The sequence below is a fragment of the Polypterus senegalus genome, chromosome 17 (genome assembly GCF_016835505.1).
Source record: "Polypterus senegalus isolate Bchr_013 chromosome 17, ASM1683550v1, whole genome shotgun sequence".
Taxonomy (NCBI): Eukaryota; Metazoa; Chordata; class Cladistia; order Polypteriformes; family Polypteridae; genus Polypterus; species Polypterus senegalus.
The window spans coordinates 93,326,665-93,349,522 of record NC_053170.1 but is presented as its reverse complement, the minus strand read 5'-3'; the positions used below and the strand labels follow the sequence as shown (position 1 = coordinate 93,349,522).

Sequence of the window (22,858 nt, the reverse complement as noted above, 5' to 3'; positions counted from 1 at the left end):
GTATCTTACACCCCTTGCTGTGTAGTTTTGGGCATGAACAATGTGCTTCGGCTTCATTAACTCCTAGTAAAAATGGATTAAACTGAAAACTTGTTCCAAGGTGTTTTCTCTATTACAAATACCATTTAGCTCTACTGATACCTTTCTCTCATACACCCTTCAGTTCAAAATGGTATTTATTGAGGGGTTTCTTAAACTATGGGTCGCATTTTTTTGCAAGTTACTGTTGTATTTGATGATGATGGGTCGTAGTGGGCCACTGCAGGTTGATTAAATAATTGACATTACGATCGTCCATGATTCTCCAAGGGGTGCCATCAACTAATCAAACCACCCCACCAAGTAAGCACCCAACCCCACTGGCCATGATGACCATGCAGTTTTCCTACAAGGTATGAATCTGGAGGATACTAAAAGGGCAAGACATTCTCAAAAAATAAATAAATAAATAAGAAATGCGATTTATTGGGCTTAACATGAAAACTGTCTTACTTATTAGGCCGTTTTAAAAAAAGTATTTTTATAGCCTAAATTGAACAGAATTTTAGTATGTAGACCCCCAATAATATACTCCTTTATATCACCTTTAGGCCCCGTTACAAATCCAAGAAATGTAACATTTCCAAACATCACACGATTCTGTTTACCTTTCATAAACCTGTGCAACAAATGGGATTCCCAAAAGCTAACAGTGTCACAGTTCTAACACTTCATGACAGTACCCTTAGTAAATCCAGTCAAATATGAAGTGTTTTTGTTTCTGTATGCTATGTATAATGATGCTCAGGCCCCAATATCCAAATACTGCCTGCTTTCTGATGTTTTTAAAAACTGACATTCTAGAAGGTACTAAATGTAATCTTCTCATTTTGACCTATTTTCTTTGTATGTGCTATCCTGATGACTTAATGTCCATATTATCTGTAAATTATGCTGTTTGTAAGTAGACTTCTGGAAGGTAACAAATACATTGTAAAATCTGTCTCCAACACAGCCTGAGATATTAATGACTTTGTTTTTAACCGCTACCATGCAGCTTTACCAACAAGTCATCTAACACACCTAATTACGCCCAGCAGAATAACATGATGTGCTCAATATAACATTTTCTTAGGGTACACTAAATGCAACCACCCACTCCAACTCCATCAAAGAAACATGTTTTGCTTGCAACAAGGAATGTTTAAGAATATTTAAAAAAAGGAGGCTGAATTACCTGTATTAGAGCCCGGTTCCTGATCTGTGTATATAGTGTCCTCACATGAGGTGCCAAATACATGTCTAGCAGAAGGTTGTCCTAATTATAATTGAAAAATGATATCAGTATTGAGTTTCTATCAGGTTAGTTATTTTAACTTCAATTTAGTAAAATGAAATGCCCACCTATTAAACAGTAGCAATGATTAGCTACTTTTGGCATAAGGAGCTAAACAAGTGTAACAAATAAAAGCAGTTAAGTGCCTAAAGAACATTAGAAATAAAATATGAAATTCACTTTGCTTCACAATACACTTAAAGAACATAAAACAAATCACATTAATAAAAGCTATAAACAGCAATTTTGAGTAATCATATGAAACATTCCAAAATAAATAAATGAAATTTAGTAACTGAAAAGGGATCCCAAATCTTTTAGTATTGAATAAAACCCAATCTTAATCCAATTTAGAGTTGGAACTGGCACGGAGTGTAAAGTAGGAATCAACCTTGGATGGAGTGCCAGGTTATCAGAGGCTCCACTCAAACACACACCTTTATTAGTTGAATTTTGAATCACCAAGTAATCAAACAATGAAATTAATTCCTCATATCAGTCATATTTTGAAATGAAGACCCACCACTTCCCCCATCTTTTGTTGGTCAAGAGTTACGTCTACAATTGAAAACATGATTCCCATGAGGCTTTAGTTTCAGGTTTAAAATGTGTGTGGATTATTCTAGAAGTAACTATTTAACACTGTTATAGCAAAAAGAATACATTTTGCATGTTTTGAGCATACAATTGGATAACCAACATGGATTATTCGACACAAGTAACATATTTTTTACTTTTATTCTACAGATGTTTTTCACATTGCTTGCCGTTGTACAGCACTGGTCACTATTAGTTCCTATTATATATAAATTTTTTTCTCTCCATTCTTTACTAAAAGATTAAAAATTTTCTTGCCCACCACAACAAAGTACATACAGTAAAAGTAATGTATTAGAAAATATTGTTTTGGGTGAAGTATTCCTTTAATAGCAAAGATAATGACATCAGAAAAATGGTCAGTTCACTGGCTCCCATTAATAGAATATTTTGCACCAATCTGATCTGTCTGAAAATATGTATTAATGCATTTTTTAAAAAGTTCCAGTTCTAAACACATTTTTTTTTAATTTCCCACAGTAACAGTAGTATATGTGTATTATAGATTAATAGCTTTAATATATTAAACTTTAATACATAAATACATGTATTTTACTTCATTGTGTCTGAACCACTTTTTAAGATTTACCTGAAATAAGAAGTTTACAGCCATGATAATTCTGAAGTTTAAACATACTGTACATTCCTATTTCAGCAAAGCTTTCTGTCTTTGAAATGATTCATATTTTACATATCAATAAAAACTTTACTAGAAGAAAGTGCTAAAAAAATGCAAATTCTCACCTTCATTTCGTCAAGCATTTTCAGGCAGGAGGCATACTTTGATTCATAAAATTTAAAGATAATATCACGAACTTGAGGTTCCAATTCCAAAAATAATTTAAATGAGCTTAAGGAAAGAAAACACACAATACTTATAAGGCTGTAAAATGCATTTAGCACACACATTTTCACACTTTTAACTCACACAACCTTTAATGAACAAGACAGAACATTTAAAATATTTCCAAAAAACAAAAAGCTATAGAAATAAATGTAACCAAACCAATTAAATAGTTACTGATTCTGTGTGCGAATTACATTTTTATTTATATTCATAGGTCTTATTTTTTTTGATGTACCTTCTTATCAACAATTAGCGTTTAAATTATTTCTTTATTGAAGTAGCAGGCCATTTCAAGTGCAAAAAGAAATTTATGAATTAAAAGTTATCATACTGGCTACAATTGATTTATTTGTAGATAAAATGTTATGTTTCCCTGATCAGTTAATTCAGTGCCATGTAAATGCCGGAAACTCAGTTGTGTCCATCAATATTTTTTTTTGTTTTAGCAGTTTACAGAATCACAGCAGTTATGTCATCTTATACAACTCAAAAGCAGTGTAGACACCCCAGGCCCCAGATAACTACTGCAATGTACAACATGTCCAGTAAGACAAAAATATCTTCAACAGAGGACGCTTATACACTCAGTCAATCATGTTCTTAGTGTAAGATGAAAAACAGGCAGGGATTGGGCTTGACTTAATTTATTAAAACAAGAAGAAAAAGTCAAAATATGTGTAAACCAATGAAACCAGGCATGATAGAGTCAATATGAATATGCACGAATTCACTTCATTATTAAATTGAATTAACAGGGAATGGGGGAAACAAATCAGCTACACACGAGGACACTGGCTGACTGAACACACTCATTCACTGGGCAGGACGTTCAACAGTATAACTGCATGGAAATGAAAAATGATCGGGGGGTTCACCCATCCAGACTACATTTTTCCCCATCTCCATACATTTACACACACATTCACTTTTGGCATATATGGTATAAAGATGTCCACTTGAGGGGGGGTTGGGGACAAAGGACCGCTGCACTAGAAATGCAGCACTAGAAATTTCCTGTTCCAGTTTTGTGATTTTTTTTAATTAGTTCAGTTAAACATTTTTTGTATATTTCTTGCTTTTGTGTCAATTGTGGTTGTAACAAGTGATTACCAAACTCAAATGATTACAGCCATACCTGCTAGAAATAACGTTCCTTTGAAGTTCCTGTCTGTCGAATGTTGCTAAAGCACAAAGCCCGCCATAAACTGCTACATTACTAGGTGAAAGAAGCTAAAAGAAAGAAACAATGCACTAAGGTTAATTAATATTAATCACAGTGTCACAATGAAATTAATAAAATGTAGCATCATTAATGTGAAAAATTACCAGAGCTGAATCTTTACAAAAGTACCAGAGACATAACAAGAGTCAAGGGCATCAGAAACTGGGAAGTCAGACGTGAAGGGCAATCATGATAACCATAGTGCAAGTATGCAAACCATGCCAACGACATACATTTCACAGTATAGAGAAAAAATAGAAGTGCTATAAAACCAACATACTCTGTTTTTTGCCACAGAATTGGTAAAAACCACAGTACTGACCCAATTGGCATGAATAGAAGGGCATATTTAGCCATTGCAGATCTTTTAACAAATCTGAACATTAAACTTGATTCTCTCTCTAGTATTTTTTAAGCGTGGTGCTAAAAGTTGCTTTACATTACAAATTATACAAACATGCCAAAGGTGTATAGCATAATCCAATGCCATAGGGCACCACCAATATTACCAGATTATGTTGGCTTATTTTAGACAGTTTGTAAAACTGCTGTTGATAAAGGTTCATGGGAAAAAGTACAAACTGCAACGTGAAGCTACAATATGTGTTTATGATTATATTCAAAAAATCGGTGGCACCGTTCCATCTATCTGTTATCAAGACTGAGTGAGCAGCATTACACGCATCAGGGGATGTGTTTTCATGGCACTGACAACTGTATTATCTAAAACGACAGCACGCTGCCAAACAGTTTGGGAAATTAAATTCTTTGTTCATGCTGCTGTCTGGAGCAAAGACACCATCAGAAAGTGCAACAATACCACTAGCATTGTTTGTTCAAAATATGAAGAGCTGATGGACTTTCCACTGACCTATATGAATGAAAAAGTTTATCTAAATTGGAATCTAATATTTACAAGGTGAAAACACAATAAAGTTTACTGTTGTGCCTAGTGGTAAAGACACAACAACTTAAAAGCAAATATGCAAGTCATTGCTAACTACCTGTGTTATAAAGTTACAATTTTAAATGAAAAAAATTTATTAAATTTTTAGTTCAAATCAGGAGAGCAACAAGTACTTTTTAACTAAAGCAAAGACTGATAAACTACCTAGGCATGCTAATCAACAGACAGAGAAATTCTAGCAAATACTTAAGTTTATTCTGATATGAAAATATCACCATCAGAATTCTAAAATCCCACATTAAGCTGGCCCTACTGCAAAGTTTACTACATTTTTTTTTATAATTCTGTAGTATACTTTGAAAGAAAAGGTACATCCACTAATTTCTGAATCCATGTTTTCCTTTAGAAAGTTACAGAGACCCAAATTACTTGCTATTGTGGCCTGTCAAGTAGTAATGTCTCACCTCAGGAAAGTCGCAGTGGTCAAATGAAGCCAACAGAAAGCACTTAGCAGCCTGTTTGTACTTTCGAGAGGCCAATTCTGCCAAACCTAAAAAAGAAAAAATAGCAATGGCAAAATGTTTGCAATCACAGTCTAGCGTGCTTTGTTAAAATGATTTAACACACAGAACAGCAGTTTATATAATTAATTACAACATCATTCTAATGAACACAACTAACAGCTAATCTACTCAAATCTAATAGAGAAGCAACATACGGTAAGTAAAAACATTAATAAAGATTATTTTTCATATGAAAAAAATTTACTCAAAAGTGTAATAATTACCTGCAGCGCATTTTAGTTTTGTAAGGACTGCTTGATTTTGACTGTCTTTTTCTCCTCTTTGCTGAAAATGAATATACATGCAGTGAATACTGAGCACAGGAAAATGTTAATTTAGAAGTGTATTAAAATTCAGAAAAATATAAAATACAATCTACTTAAATGGGACTCACCTCTGCAATTTCTGGAGTGGACTCAGCTTTACTAACATAACTAAGGACATGAGACCAATTCTGAAGATAAACACTAACCTTAAAATAGAAACATAAAAAAAAAAATTTGCTACCTTTTAAATCCAAAGAAGAAAAAAAAAACAGAAGTTCCGAAAAGTTTCAGTACATAATATGGCGAATTCTGACAAACTAGAAATGTAAGCCATAAACTAACTAGCTTAAATGTTTTCAATACAAGTATCAAAGCTTGTGAAACTGACAAAAATGGTAATGAATAGAAAATAAAGAAAAATTCATAGATTTAAGATTCAAAGAGCTACAACAGCTGAACAATGTTTCCTTTTTTGATACACATGTCAGAATATTCATTATTTAACAACTTTAAATAATATTTTACTAATTGTACGCACAAAGCAGACATGCTGCTGTTACCTTTATAACATTAAGACACATATTGATGACGTGTTTGGCGCTGGTGCAGTAGTCTCGCGCGCGGGAATAACACTTCAGTGCATTACTGAGATCTCCGCAATCAAGGTAGTGATCTCCTAGGTCATCATGACCCCTCCTAGAAATCAGTGAACCACATAAACAAAACATATTAATACAACATATAAAAGTAAAGCTTAACCATTAAAGTCTACCCAAACAGGAATATTAACCAATGTATTTTATGAACTTGGCTGAAGCTGGCATTTAATAAACATGGTTATACCTTTTATAGTGACAATTTTAAACATACAATCTATTGTTCCATAATAGTTTGCTGGATTATACTGTTGGAAAGTGAGATGTAAAGGTCAATGTGGAAGCTGACAGTCTATGTATGTATGTATGTATGTATGTATGTATCCATCCATCGCTTGCTCACTTACTCAACCATTTGTAAGGAAATCACACAACTGCATTGGAAGAAAATGCAGAATGTACATGGAGAACTGCTGCCCATAAGATTCGAACCCAGGGTGTAGGATCCATGAAGCAATAACACTAATCAATACATTACTGTGCTACCCAACATTCAGAAACACTATTTATTTAATGAAACAGAAATTACTTAAAGGTTCTGTCTTTTCTAGGAAATTTTATGCTAGATTTATTTACAGTAAATTGGTTAAAGTCAGCTTTCAATGTGTGATGGATGCATCTTCTTCTAAGCATCCTATGCCACTTTTTTCACTGTAGGAGAAACATTTTCTATTGATGTATCCTAAGTGTTAAAGAGCATTTTGTGTATGTTGTGTCATCCAAGGAAACAGAGCAGTGATTAAGACAGGCTACAACTGCTCTTGTTCCATTTTTCCACCCACAACACCCCATACTATAGTCTCTTCAGCATCATCTGTTTGGGTATGCTGAAAGCTGTGCACCCCTTCTTCAAGTTAAGTGTGTTTATGATTCCAGTCAATCACTCTTTTCACTACACTTTTCCAGTTTACCATTTTTATCTGTAATTATATTTCCATGTTATTATGCTCTATAGTGGGAGTCACTGCTAAAGCAGACAGAAGAATCTTGATCACCTAATGCTTTCTTTGATTGAGTTTCCCTTGTAGTTCTTCAGATCAGTGTCCAGTTTTTCGAGTTTAAGCAAAGCTTTTTTTCGTGTGGACTCTGCCCAGGCTGTGTCAAGTGGGGGGGGTTCAATTCCTCCTTCAGGGACTGCATCAGGGACCGCCTGTATTTCTCTGCAATACAATCACAAATTTGTTGCTGAATTATAACAAAAAATCACAGATTTTTAAATAAAGATCATAAAATGGATATCACTTTGTAGAGGGAAAGTGCAAGGGAAAAAATATTTTCACAACACAAATAATACTGACATTTGGCAAAAATGTCAAATGTTAAATGAAATCTATTTAAAACAAAAAGGCATAAAAACTGGTAAAGCACTGGGAAAACACCAATGCTTGTAAGAGGAGTACACAGATCAATATAAAACAAAAGCAATACACATTCAAGATTCTATGTAATATAGCGTCAAAATTTTAATAATCTACCATACCTGGTGGCATCAGTAAGCTTACGATGGATTTCTTCATATACGTCAACATTGAAAGTTCTTTGGACAAATGAAAGTGCCATTTTAAGAGCTTCAATGCGCAGCTGAGGACAGTGGTCAGCAATGAATTGTAGCCTTTCAATCCTCATTAAGCCACTATAGCTAGATGCATATTGTTCAAGATCCTAAAATATAATAAGACAAGACAAATTGAAGTCCACAATCAAAAGAGGAAATCTCAACTGCTAACGTTCATGGAGCATGAGTAGTTATGCAATTAAGAAAAAGATCAGTGCAGTCTAAGAATATTAATGTAAACAAACATTTATTATAAAATCCCCAGCTAAGCATAAGTGTTTATTATGTCTCCATGATCCTACCACATTAACAACAGCATCAGCTAACCTGGGATAACACTAACAGATTTTCAAGTTTACCATTTATGACAAAGCACTTCACTTCATCCTGTTTATCTATCCAGTCAGAGTTTTGGGAGAAACAAGAAGCCGCTGCTGATGTGCAGGTAAAGCTGTACAAAAAAAACTTAAAATTGTTCACAATTTTTAAGGAAAATAAGAGGTCATTCAAATCCAAATATTATTTCTCCTTGGATGTACTATTATTTTGAAAATTTTATATAATGAAGTGAGGTGAGAGGTCAGTGTTATGTTGCAACTTCACAAATCTTCTCTCTCTCTATATCTATATATATATATATATATCTCTATATATATATATATATATACATACACACACAGTATATATCTATATCTATGAACAGTATATATATATATATATATATATATATATATATATATATATATATATATATATATATATATAATCCTAAGCCTAAAAGTGCAACGATTTTATGTGACGTTTTTATCACGCTTTAAATCGGACTTACTTTAAAACCCACATATATATGTTTGGTATCATTCTTTTCGGAATTTATCAGAATTTAATGTGATGTTATTAGATTTTCAGATTCTTATTATGCTTATTATGATTCTTATTCTGCTGTACAGGCTGATGCAGATCATATGGCACGGCAGGAGCCAGCAGGAGCCATCCAGCAGCTGATTAAGCAAAGAGGAGGTAAAAAAAAAAAAACTATTTGTTTCCCATTGTATCACCGTTTAAGAGGGGGTTTTGGAGGAGCAACCGCGTCTCCTTGGGGTGCTTCTGCCCCTCTTCACAACGTGAGCGGCAGACTGGACGCAACTGAGAGTTGGGCGCCAAAGGCACCGGGGGGCTTGCCCCCTAGTCTATATGTAAAAGCCATAGCTAATCTATACCACAATGAGTTACCACTGGAATGATTTTTATGAGAAATTTCCTACTTAGAAACTCATTTCCAATATTAAGTAAATAGAAACTCACTTCCAATATTAAGTAAATACAGCAATAGTTTCTCACTATCTGCTGTTCTATTATATAAGAAAAAATAAATTAAAGCTTCAAAATCATGAGCCTGGTCATTGGCTCTACACTGCTCAAAAATTTGCAACATATAATAAAAACTTTTGCAAATGACACATCTACTGCTTAATTTTAGTTCATCAACTAATCATAACTATACATTAACATTTTCATAAAAATGCTTTTTTTACTTTTTTTACTGTCAAAATTATATTAACTATTTTTTACTTCAAATGTAAACAAAATATGTTTGGCTAGGGGTGTGCAAACCCCTAATTCATTCACATACTTCATACTAAAGACGTCTTTAGCACCTTGTTCTGCTGGTATTGCCTACAGTGAGTAAACCAAAAAGAAAGTGAATTGAAATATTTGTATGGACTATCAAAAAGGATTCCATCAATAATTTACTCCAGAAAGGGGCATGATACATCAAGCCTACCAGCAAGAAGAAAGCAAGTGTACCTACATGTCTTCTTTTAAAATATACTGTGTACGTATTTTTTTATTGCAGATATAGAATATTTAAGTAGATAAAACTGAACATGAACAATATGTATCCATCCCTAATGCTCACCACTACCGCAGAAGAACAGAATGGTCATCATATAGACAGGACTTCTGAGAATAAATCAGTTTAGTAGACAAAAGGGAGGATTTCAAATCAACAGATACAGTTTGGCATGTTTAAAAAATAAACAAAAGCTTATTGTCTAAAGCATTCTTGAGAAACATACTTTTTGCTAAAACAGAGGATTTTCTTTTTTTTTTTAAATAAACAGTTTAACACAGAATTAACTCTTGGTGATTCAAAATAAAGACTACAAAAATCACACAGTGTTACATCTAAAATGTACATAAACAGTACAAATAAAATACTGAAAAGTAACTTAACTCTTTTTATCGTATCAATGTTTGAACAGTTGAGTCACTAACAGACTGCTTTTACTACCTGAGAGCTACAGGAAACATAGGAGGCAAAGTATATTTCTTTACATATATTTAAGCTGACTTAGTGTAATAGAAATTTAGATTTCTGCATCCAAGACCAAATGAGCGTCATAACGGAGCACCAAATAAACAAACATTAACTCGATGGCATATCAGTGCAAGCGTAACAGTCACATTAAAACAACTGACTTAGGCTGTGCAGGATCTCTAGCAAAGAAGTTGCCAGCAAAATTAAATTAACCAAAACTACCTACAATATGCTGCAAGATAAACCGTACATTAACATGCAAATAAAGGTTATTTTTGAAACCCTATGCTGATATGTATTAGCTTCATCAATATAAAAACATTTCTATCTTTCCTCTAGTATTTTGTGCAACAGCATTACTGGGTAGGTAAATAAGTATGTGTGGCACAACAAACCTCAGCTGTAATCTCCAGAGAGTGCACTTAATCCAAAAAGAAATATTACCTATGAGGGAACAAGTACAAAACAATCTATTTCTATACGCGAGAGTTTTACTGGTTCATATGTTTGCTCAGTATCAATAAGGTACTAAATGCATTTTACATGCTAGCTTACTACTTCTTGGTATGCATTATTCATATTGCATTTTGGATCATGCATTAATGTAAAGTATTCATAAATTATATTAACATTCATCTCTAAAATAAGCTTAAATGTCTACATAAAAGGATCTACCACTCAACCTTCTATATTCAATTTTGTCATTATTAATAGCTGAAAAAGCTGAATTTATGCGTATTGCCAAGAAAAGAAGTTTACAATAAGTCAGTGGATTTTGCAGAAAATTCTAATCATATGCTTAAAGAGTTCTTCAATTTAACATAGAGCATTATTCATACTCCTGTCATATTAATGCAGCATTCCCTTAGCATGAAAGCAGTTTATTTAAATAAACACTTTAATGAAAAGAGATTCTTAATTAAAAAGAAAAAAAAAAAAAAAACTACCAGTTTCAAAGGTTACAATTCTTTTCACCACTACCAACATTTCATACCGGAAAATCTAACTATTATCACACAAGTCATAAAATTAAGGATTTTGAGTTCTGAACACTGCCCAAATCTGATAAATAAAATATATAGTTCAGATCCGCTCAGACAGGGGTTTAAGTGTGCAACAATCATGCTTTTTTTAAACTGCTTAAACTAGTATCAAGTCATAAGGAACCAGTTTATTATGAAAGCAACAGGCACAAAGTGGTCTCTTTTTTATGCCTCTTGTACAATAAGCTTGCAAAATTAGTCTACCATATTCTATGCATTTTGCAACAGCTGCAGGAGTAAATGACTTTACCCCTTCAAGGTGAGAAGGAATGGAGCAAAGCCAACAAATGTGGATTAAATTCTTTTCTTACATAAAGACTGAATAAACTGAAATAGATGCTAACTATATCTTACAACAGGTGATAAAGCAAAATGTACTACACATGTTTATGTATCACATCAACTACATGTATTTTGATGACTGACTACATAAAAATACCATACAGAATTTACAGTAGTATTTTACATTACTTTATCCTGGGCCACAAAAAAAAATGTACATTAAGTATACAAACACATATACATACATACATATACACATATATATATACTTACATATACATATATATATATATATATATACATATATATATATATATACATATATACATATATATATACATATACATATACATATACATATACATATATATATACATATACATGTACATATACATATATATATATATATACACACAGGTATATATATATATATATATATATATACACACATATATATATATATATATATATATATATATATACACACACACACACAGGTATATATATATATATATATATATATATACACACACACACACACACATATATACACATACAACAACAACATTTATTTATATAGCACATTTTCATACAAAAAGTAGCTCAAAGTGCTTTACATAATGAAGAAAATAAAAATAAAAGACAAACTAAGAAATTAAAATAAGACAACATTAGTTAACATAGAAAAGGAGTAAGGTCCGATGGCCAGGGTGGACAGAAAAAACAAAAACAAAAAAAAAAAACTCCAGACAGCTGGAGAAAAAATAAAATCTGCAGGGGCTCCAGGCCATGGGACCGCCCAGTCCCCTCTGGGCATTCTACCTAACATAAATGAAGCAGTCCTCTTTGCAGTTAGGGTTCTCACGGAGTCACTTGATGTTGATGGTCATACAGACTTCTGGCTTTTAATCCATCCATCATTGTCGGAACATCACGGTGCTTTGAGTAGATGGTGGTGGTGCAAGCCAAATATATAGATACACACACACACATATATATATATATATATATATATATATATATATATATATATATATATATATATATATATATATATATATATATATATATATATATATATACACACACACACACATACAGTGGGATGCAAAAGTTTGGGCAACCTTGTTAATAGCCATTACTTTCCTGTATAAATCGTTGATTGTTACGATAAAAAATGTCAGTTAAATATATCACATAGGAGACACACACAGTGATATTTGAGAAGTGAAATGAAGTTTATTTAGCGAGAGTGATGCAGAGGAAGCACAAACAGAGCCGCTTGAGGTCTGCTCATGTACATTTGGACAAGCCAGCTTCATTTTGGAATAAGGTGCTGTGGACTGATGAAACTAAAATTGAGTTATTTGGGCATAACAAGGGGCGTTATGCATGGAGGAAAAAGAACACAGCATTCCAAGAAAAACACCTGCTACCTACAGTCAAATATGGTGGTGGTTCCATCATGCTGTGGGGCTGTGTGGCCAGTGTAGGGACTGGGAATCTTGTCAAAGTTGAGGGACGCATGGATTCCACTCAGCATCATCAGATTCTGGAGACCAATGTCCAGGAATCAGTGACAAAGCTGAAGCTGCGCCGGGGCTGGATCTTTCAACAAGACAACAACCCAAAACACTGCTCAAAATCCACTAAGGCATTCATGCAGAGGAAGTACAACGTTCTAGAATGGCCATCTCAGTCCCCAGACCTGAATATAACTGAAAATCTGTGGTGTGAGTTAAAGAGAGCTGTCCATGCTCGGAAGCCATCAAACCTGAATGAACTAGAAATGTTTTGTAAAGAGGAATGGTCCAAAATACCTTCAACCACAATCCAGACTCTCTCTACAGGAAGCGTTTAGAGGCTGTAATTTCTGCAAAAGGCGGATCTACTAAATATTGATTTCATTTCTTTTTTGTGGTGCCCAAATTTATGCACCTGCCTGATTTTGTTTGAACAATTATTGCACACTTTCTGTAAATCCAGCAAACTTCATTTCACTTCTCAAATATCATTGTGTGTGTCTCCTATATGATATATTTAACTGACATTTTTTATCATAACAACCAACGATTTATACAGGAAAATAATGACTATTAACAAGGTTGCCCAAACTTTTGCATCCCACTGTACACACATATAAATATATATATATATACATATATATATACACATATAAATATATATACATACATATAAATATATACATATAAATACAGTATATATATATATATACACATAAAGTCACATTACATGACTTTTCTGGTAACTTTCATTCAAATCCTTCTTTTACATAATTTTAGCCGGTCAGAGGCAGTTGGTAGCACACTCATGTGAAGATGATTGCCTAATGTGACATGCTTAACAACTGACACCAACTATTCCCTAGCACGATAAAATGAAGCCCGTATGATTTTCTCATTAGTCAGAGTGGCGGGCTGTATGTAGGAGAGCTGACAACCAAAGAAAATTCATCCAGAAGTATAATACATGAAATGTAGCAATGAGGGATAAGGGACATGTGGCTTTTGAACCTTACAAATAGAAGAGAAGCCTGTCTCTCTGATGTCTCCAAAACATAGTGCTGGCTCAGTCAAGCAGCACGGGGGCTGTGAACCTCACAAACAGAATAGAAACTCATCTATCTGATGTCTCTTATTTTACATGCCTTAACAGGACTGAAAAAAGAAATACAGGAAGAAATTGCTGCTGAACTTTGCAACTGTTAACCTTTCGAACAGCACCAGCTCCGTCAGGCAGCACGGTATTTATTGGCTGTCAGAGAGAGGGTTGAGCATGACTGCACCGGACTACTGGTGCTCAGTCAGTTAATCTGACCTGGGCTGCGATTTTCAGTTGTGTAATTTGACATGGTGCAGCGACAAGATCAGTGACTCAGTCAGTTAATCTGACCTGGGCTGCGATTTTCAGTTGTGTAATTTGACATGGTGCAGCGACAAGATCAGTGACTGCGATCAACAACTCAAGCATAGTTGACAGTATTTGCTACAAAACAGGCAATTAATATATAACACAGATTATGAACACAACATGTACACTAAAGCAAGTGTCAGCAGGAATAACGATTGTTGTGAAGCTTTATGACCTGCGGATAAAACTGTCCCTAAATCTAGTGATGCAAGTGTAAATGAACCTCTACAGAAAAGGAGAACAGTGATTGTGAAGGTTTGCCAAGGTCTGTAATAATTATCATATGATAAACAGTATATGAGATACCAATAAAAAAAGATCTGTATACTAGAAATATTCTAAGCCGACATACCAACATATTATGGAGCCAGCAGGGATGGACTCCACTGTGCATCTATAGATGTTGAAGAAAATGGATGAAGACATCCAAGTTTTCCTCATAAGTCTGGGGAAGTAAATGTACTGGCAAGCTTTCTTCACAACAGCCAAGATGACATTTGCCAATTTTAGGTCATCAGTGACTGCCTCCAAGAAATCTTAAATCATCAGATGTGGGCTGGATGGCCTTTAGCAATAATATCTCACATCAGCATCTGGTCAAGCTGTGTAACAATTTGAAGAGGCTGGCCTGGGTTTAAAAGTGCAGGTCTGATCACAGCTTAAGATGCTCCAGACCTGACTACAGCTTTACAGGGGGCATCACAAAATGTCTTGATATTAGGGCAATTTATTTATTGACTTGTATACCACTGACTAATTGCAGTGTATCTACAACCATTTAGTGTAACTACAAAGCAAGTAAGACCTTTTGATTCATTACATCACAAAAACAATTGGCTATTCGATCTCCACAAAAAACAATTATAAACAAAATGGTTAACAAAAAAAAGGAACTATAAAGTCTACATTCTCCACTACATCCTCCAAGCTACATGTATTATTGTAGATGTATCACATCCAGTTACGTTTCAAAAAGCTGTTAAGTGTCTCTGCTTCAACTACATAGCTGTTATTTGTTCCAAATCCCCACCGACCTATGTGTGCTGAAGGGCTGACTAACTGACAATGCAGAACCCTACAGACCTCTGGTATAATATAAACACTGTACATACACAGTGAAACAAAAAGCTCATAAGTTATATGTGGCTATTACAAAACACAACAAAACAATGAATTACCTGCCTGTAACTTTGAAATCACGCATTATAAGGCAACAGTGTTAAGGAGTGCAATGAAGTGTCAATTAACGCAGTTTTAAATATTACACTAACAATTAACCATAATAAGTTAATTAACCAAAATCATATACACACACACACATACATACATATAAATAAAAATCTTTTGTTAACAGCTGATGGTTCAAAAAAGAAACAGAAGATTTTAGCAGTTGGAAACAAAACCATTATGCTTCTGTTAATACTACTCAATTTTCTAATTATCCAGATAAACAATTTTTACTTGGATTAAAATGCTAAACAAACAAAACTGCAATACATATGGAATAAACTTACCAGTGTTGGATTTTCCACTACATAATTGGTATCTGGAGCGTTCTGCTGGTCTTCTTGGGGGTCAGCATCTATTTGCATGGGCTCCACCGCCCCCTACAGATAAATGTATAGAATTACTACACAAACATAAGGTAGTGCCCATTCATTCACTACTTTCCAAAAATGATGTCCATTTGTTTTTTTTTTTTACTCTGTATGTAAAGCGACCCTGAGTTTGTGAAAGATGCTCTATAAATGCATCTTATTATTATTGGAATAAATTAAGCCATTGGCGGAACCAAACTTAATAGCACAAACATATAGCCAGGATAGAAAAAGAAATCTACTGTAAGCTAGTCCATCACAGGGCATGCTGATATATGCACTTACTCATATATAACAGGTCATGTTAGTGTTACTAATTAACCTATCAAACAAGAAAACCCATAAGATAACAGACAAAATTTTCAAACTCAAGGAAATCAGCCCCTGCCTCTAGGGCTATAAAAGTGCATTTACCAAAAATATACTCGGTTATCTCCAAATAACTTCACAACAAAATGCTATTTTGCACTGAAACTTTACCATATTATAATCAAGATCACATATTTTACATACAGACATATGCTTTTATTTCAACTGCACATACTAATATTATCTTTAGCGAAGTTGACTTTTTTGGACAGATGAATGCCCTGCGCTGGCAAAACCATCAATTGATTTGACTCCACCATCAGCAATAATTTTATAATACAGTAACGTATCATAATCAAATAAACTGCATTTTTCCCCCAAGCACAGGTAATACATGAACTCATTAAAACACATAAATCTTCTAAACTCTCTCCTCCTCAACACCTCAAGTTCTAACGACTTTATTCAACAATAATCATATTTTTGACAGAATTTAGAAAACGTGATGCAGAGATCATAAGTCAAACGGCACAAACTGACAACTCACGTTCATGCGGAAAAACACACTAATATTCTTACTAAGTACTAGAAGAAGAACAACTGATTAACTAATACTGGAAACATCAACTGAACTAATAAAAGTAAATCTGTTTAGCTGTAAGACAAAACATTTCTCATGTAACAGCAGAGTGTTTCTTAACACATACTCGCATATATTTAAAATATAGATCACACAGGACATAGAAGTAGCAGAATGACAACTCTTCATATAAACAGGCTCAAGGATAAAAAGCAATGCTTTATTCACAATGTCTATGCAAATATAAAGCTGTCTGATTAAAGGAGCTTGAACGTAAACAAATTGAGATGACTTTGTTTACATCATTTTCTAGAACACAGCAACCATTTAAAAAAAAAAATACTCAAACAACTCTACAAGACTCATATTATTTACAGCGGGGAAAATAAGTATTGAACGCGTCAACGTGTGTCTCTGGAAATACATTTCTAATGGGGCTATTGACGTGAAATTTACACCAGATGTCGGTAACAACCCAAGTAATCCACACATACAAAGAAATCAAAACAAGTCCATAAGTTATGTGGAATAAAGTGGAATAACACAGGGAAAAAGCATTGAACACATGAACAAAGGGAGGTGCCAAAAGGAACGGAAGGCCAAGAAACCAGCGGGCATCTGTCAGAATTAAGAAAACAATCCTGGTGGACCCCTATCAGTGCAAATGAACATAAGCTGGTTTAGTCCTAATTGATGGCCTATAAAAAGGTTTCTCATTACCAAGGTGTACACCAAGAAGCAGCTCATGATGGGTAAAAGCAAACAGCTCTCTCAAGACTTTCACAGCCTTACTGTTGAAAAACATACTAATGGCATCGGTGACAGACATATCTCTAAACTTCTGAATGAGACTCAGAGCTCAGAGACTGCAGTATATTCAGAATTGCGCTGCCAGGATCCTGATGAGGGGATGAGGGTGCGAAAGCATGACCATATCACCCCAATCCTGAAAACCCTTCACTGGCTCCCTGTCCCACTCAGAATAGAGTACAAGGTCGTTCTCCTCACCCATCAGTGCATTTATGGACATGCCCCCTTTACTTACAGGAACTCCTTACCCCTCATACCTCCTCACGCACCCTCCGCTCTGTACACACTAACACCCTCCAAGTCCCTAGAACCAAGCTTCGCAGTATGGGTGATAGGGCTTTTTCATCTGTGGCACGCCCTCCCTGACTACCTGAGAAGCCCCACAGTCGACTGATGTTTTTAAACGGAATCTAAAAACTCATTATTTTAGAAAGATATTTTGTTAAAGCATAAATAGATTTTCTTGTGTTATTATTTTTCTTTTTTTCTCTGTAGCACTCTGAGATTGCTAAAAATATAAAGTACAATATAAATAAAATTTATTATTATTATTGTTCCAGGGAGCAACGTTAATTCTGAAGTGGAAAGAACATCACTTCACCATAAACCGGCCACGGTCAGGTGCTACTTGCAAGATTTCTGACAGAGGGGTCAAAAGAATAAGCTGTTCAAGAGCCAAGGACCACTGGCGGAGAGCTTCAGATAGACTTGGCATTAGCAGGTCCAGTTGTTTCAAAGAAAACAAGAAGTAATGAACTCGGCCGCCATGGCCTCTATGCACACTCACCGCTCAAGACTTCACTGCTGAAGAAAAAGCATGCTGAAGCTTGTAAATACTGGGAGAACAGAGTCTGGTCAGACGAGACCAAAATTGAACTCTTTGGATGTCGCAGCACACACCATGTTTGGAGGAGAGACCGCACTGCATATCACCCCAAAAAAACACCGGCAGACATGTAATTGAAGAAATGATGAATGAAGAAATGCACAGGGACATTCTTGATAAGAATCTGATGCCATCTACCAGGATGCTGAAGATGAAACGAGGGGGGACATTTCAGCAAGACAAGGATCCCAAAACAAACAGCCAAGGAAACTCTCAATTGGTTTCAGAGAATAAAGCAAATAAAGCTGCTAGAATGGCCCAGTCAATCACCTGACTTGAATCCAACTGAAAATCTATGGAAAGACCTGAAGATCAGAGTTCATAGAAGAGGCCACTGGGAAACCATCAAGATTTGAAGAATTGGGCCAAAATCACACCTGAGCAATGCATGCGACTCGTTTCTCATTATCAAACACAGGCTTTACTACTAAGTATTAAATACATTTCAGTAAGCGTGTTCATTACACTTTACTACACATAACTGAATTTAGGGACTTATGTGTTTTGATTTCTTTGTATGTGTGGATTCCTTGGGTTGTTACCAACATCTGGTGAAAATTGCATGTCAATAGCCCCAAAAGAAATATATTTACTGAGAAAAACGGTGACGTGTGCAATGCTTATTTTCCCCACTGTGTCTCTACAAAAATGCCTCTACAAGGTGGGACAGTACAGTATTTTTCTAGATTGATGTATACACTAATTAAAGCTTTGGGTGCTACACTTCTACCTCACTGTGCACCTGGAAGACCAGGGGACTGACAAAATAATAAGGTTTGGCTAGGAAGACAGACCTCGGAAAAACAGCTTTGTGGAGTAGAGGAAAGATCTGTCTGTGATGAAGATGCAGAACTTGCAGAGGAGCTATCTCTTATATCTCTTACTGTTTCCTGACACTTTTCCTGATCTGCATACCCCTGCCCTGACTCAGAGATTGCCTGCAAAATGAAAAATCAATGTAAGCTCAAGACATATTTTAAAAAGAAGCAAAAAAAGTTCTGAAACATATTAACAACATATTGCAAGAAACAGAAAACAAACTAAACCAATAAAAGGGGACATCTTTTTTTTTTTTTACTACGCTAAAGAAACTGAAACATCTGCAAAATGAAGCCCCTAGTTAAAATAAATTCAGTTAGGGAACCCATAAAGTATATGCTAAAATGGATACGTATACAAGCTTCTAAACAGCCAAAATGTGCATTTTCAGATTTGTCTGAGATGCTCGGTTTCCAGAGTCACATCTATTTTTTGACTATTGCTTTTAAAAGCTCTTCTTACTTAATCTGCAACATTAGTGACCTTGTAGCACTGCCACATAAGCATGCTGTACAAATGTCTGTCTTATGTGTGTCATTTGTCACTGCCTGGGCTGCCATACATTTAATGTGTGGTAGCTTTCTTCATTCCAGGACACGGTGTGCTGAAGGAGTATTTTATCTAATCAAATATGTATGTACTGTATATGTGAATGATTTTTTAAATGTAACTTGGGGAGGCACTGCTGTTGATGAATACAATTCATTAATACATTTTTACCCTTTTATAACTGTAATGTAACTGTCTTCCTTTGTGTCCTGCTTTCACATTATGCAAAATCACTATTGTCCTAGTTCTAACAATTATGTCAGTTTAGATTCAACAGAGTGTGTAGCATCCCTAGTCGGAAGGTTAAGGGAATTGTTACAACTTTACTGAATTTATACCCATACCATGACACGATTACAGCATATTTGATTGCCGTTAACCAGCATGACTTATAAAATCAGGATTCATTAAAGTTGCTGGCAACCTAGTTCACAATGGAGCACGGGCAGCTTAAGTGACTTACGCAGGGTCACAGCAGTTTGTTTGTTGTGGATTGAAATGACAACCTTTATAAAAAATATTTAATAAAAAGGGCACTAAAAGTGTCCATGTTCCATCAGACATCGCTCTAATAAGATGTCTTCATTACACTTACGTTTTAATGTCAATATAGTTTTACAACACCTTTAAAAATGAAAGTGCTGTAAGGTATAATAAAATATAGCAATTTAAAAATACAACTGAAAGCAAATCCAAAATATGTAATCAAAATGCTCGCCAACAAAACACATTAATTAATAAAATAAAAAAAAAAGGAAGGGCTCAAGAACACAGAAAAGCCTTGGAGAAAAAAAAAAAAACAGGTCTTGAGCTGGGCAATAAAGGCACTAATAGAAGACGCAGTCCTGATATACTGGAGTAGGGTGTCCTGAAGTAGCTGGGCAACTGCTAAAAAGCATGGTCTCCCTTTAATGTACAACAAGAACAGGGAACATTCAGAAGTGATTGACCTGAAGACCTCAAAGACCTTGAGGCTGGATAAAGTAGCTCTGTGAGTTAAAGGGGAGCCAGACCATACTGAGCCTTCTAAACCACAAATTAAAGTATAAACTGAATTCGGTACCTCACAGGAAACCAATGGAGCGTTGCAAAAATTAGCAAAATTCAATACAACTTCTTAGTACCAGTGAGCATCCGAGCAGGTGCATTCTACACGAATTGTAACTGAGGTAACACAAACTGATTAGCAACCCCAGTAAAGTGCATTGCAATAATCCAATTGGGAGGTTCTCCCCGTGTCTGCGTGGGTTTCCTCCCACAGTCCAAAGACATGCAGGTTAGGTGCATTAGCGATCCGAAATTGTCCCTTGTGTGTGTGTGTGTGTGTGTCCTGCACAAAATCTGTTTCCTGCCTTGTGCCCTGTGTTGCCTGGGATTGGCTCCAGCAGACCCCCCGTGACCCTGTGTTAGGATATAGCCGGTTGGACAATAACTGACTGACTGACAATTGGGAGGTAATAAAGGCTTACATGACTAAAAGTCCTTCAAAGAGAGTGAGCTATTCAAAAATAAAACTCAAAACTCTTACCAGTCAAGTTGGGCATACTACATCCAAAGACTAAATTCAAATTCCTGATTTTATCAATACTGCCAAAAACAATCAGTTCAGTTTTGATTTCATTAAGCCAAAGAAACTTCTCTGCCCTCCAGGCTTTGACCTCATTAAAACACTCAGTAAAGGATTTAATTTGTTGAGCATCCTCAAAAGGCCATAGATATACATTTGTTAAGTTCAAAATTGTAAACTATTCAATCTTTTTTAATCATACTCTCTTCCAACACTTCAAATATGACAGCATCTCATATTTATTTTGTATCTGTTCCAATCACTCCCAGCGTTATGAAAAAGTAAATAGCCCTTCATGATTTCCTATTTTTGCTTTTCATTAACACTTGTTTCCTATCTCCAAACGAATTGAGTATAATAAAAAATGCAACCTGAATAACCACAATATGCACGTTTTAAATAGCCATTGGATCTACTAAAGGAAAAAATATATATTTTGGACTTGCACTTGTGCTTCTGGTCCTTGTTCTGCTGCATAGCCCAGCTGCACTTGAGCTTCACATCACAGATTGATAACCGGAAATTCTCCTTCAGTACTTTCTGGTATAGAGCCGAATTCATGGTTCCGTCAAGCCATCGCAATTTGTTTGACTGTGGGCATGCTGTTCTTATTGTGGAAAGCTCTGTTAGCTTTATGCCAGACGTAATGTGACCCATATCTTCCAAAGAAAATCCACTTTGGATTCATTGGTCTACAGAATATTATCCCAAACGTTTTGAGGAAAGTCAAGATGTTTTCAGTCAAGTGTTAGACAAGACTTTATGTTCCCCTTGTTTGTCAGTGGTGTTCGCCATGCAGCTCTCCTATGGATACCATTTTTGCCCAGTGCCCTCCTAATGGTGGAATCATTAGCACTAAGCTGAGAGAGGCATGCACATCCTTAGATGTCTGCCTGGGTTGTTCTGAGACTTCCAGAATGAGCTCTCTATGTGCTTCTTAAAGTAATTTTCCTTGGCTGGCCACTCCTCGGCAGATTTAACACTGTTCCAAGATTTCTCCTTTTTGAGACAGCGGCTTTCACAGTGGACTGCTGTATCTCAGGGATTCGGTGGTTGCTTTGTAACCCTGTCCCAAATGATCTACTTCAGTCTTTTTCAGGTCTTCTGGAATTTCTTTTGATCAAAGCAGGGTTAGCGGATGCCAAATTTATATTGCTGGAAAGGTTCCAGTGAAGTGATGGTTAAACTCAATAAGGGGACAATTACATTATCACATGGATGTTGTAGGTGATG

General features: G+C 35.2%; 1 protein-coding gene across 1 annotated transcript in view; it reads right to left on the bottom strand.

Annotated features, from left to right (window-relative positions):
- Positions 1-22,858, bottom strand: part of gps1 (G protein pathway suppressor 1) — a 29,206-nt gene that overhangs the window by 5,180 nt on the left and 1,168 nt on the right. Inside the window, exons 2-11 of the mRNA XM_039739688.1 lie at positions 16,022-16,114; positions 7,854-8,035; positions 7,369-7,533; positions 6,278-6,413; positions 5,846-5,923; positions 5,676-5,736; positions 5,353-5,438; positions 3,895-3,989; positions 2,657-2,762; positions 1,217-1,297 (exon numbers count right to left, since the gene is read on the bottom strand). Coding sequence (XP_039595622.1) covers positions 1,217-1,297; positions 2,657-2,762; positions 3,895-3,989; positions 5,353-5,438; positions 5,676-5,736; positions 5,846-5,923; positions 6,278-6,413; positions 7,369-7,533; positions 7,854-8,035; positions 16,022-16,114 — 1,083 coding nt within the window. The remainder of the gene's footprint in view (positions 1-1,216; positions 1,298-2,656; positions 2,763-3,894; positions 3,990-5,352; positions 5,439-5,675; positions 5,737-5,845; positions 5,924-6,277; positions 6,414-7,368; positions 7,534-7,853; positions 8,036-16,021; positions 16,115-22,858) is intronic.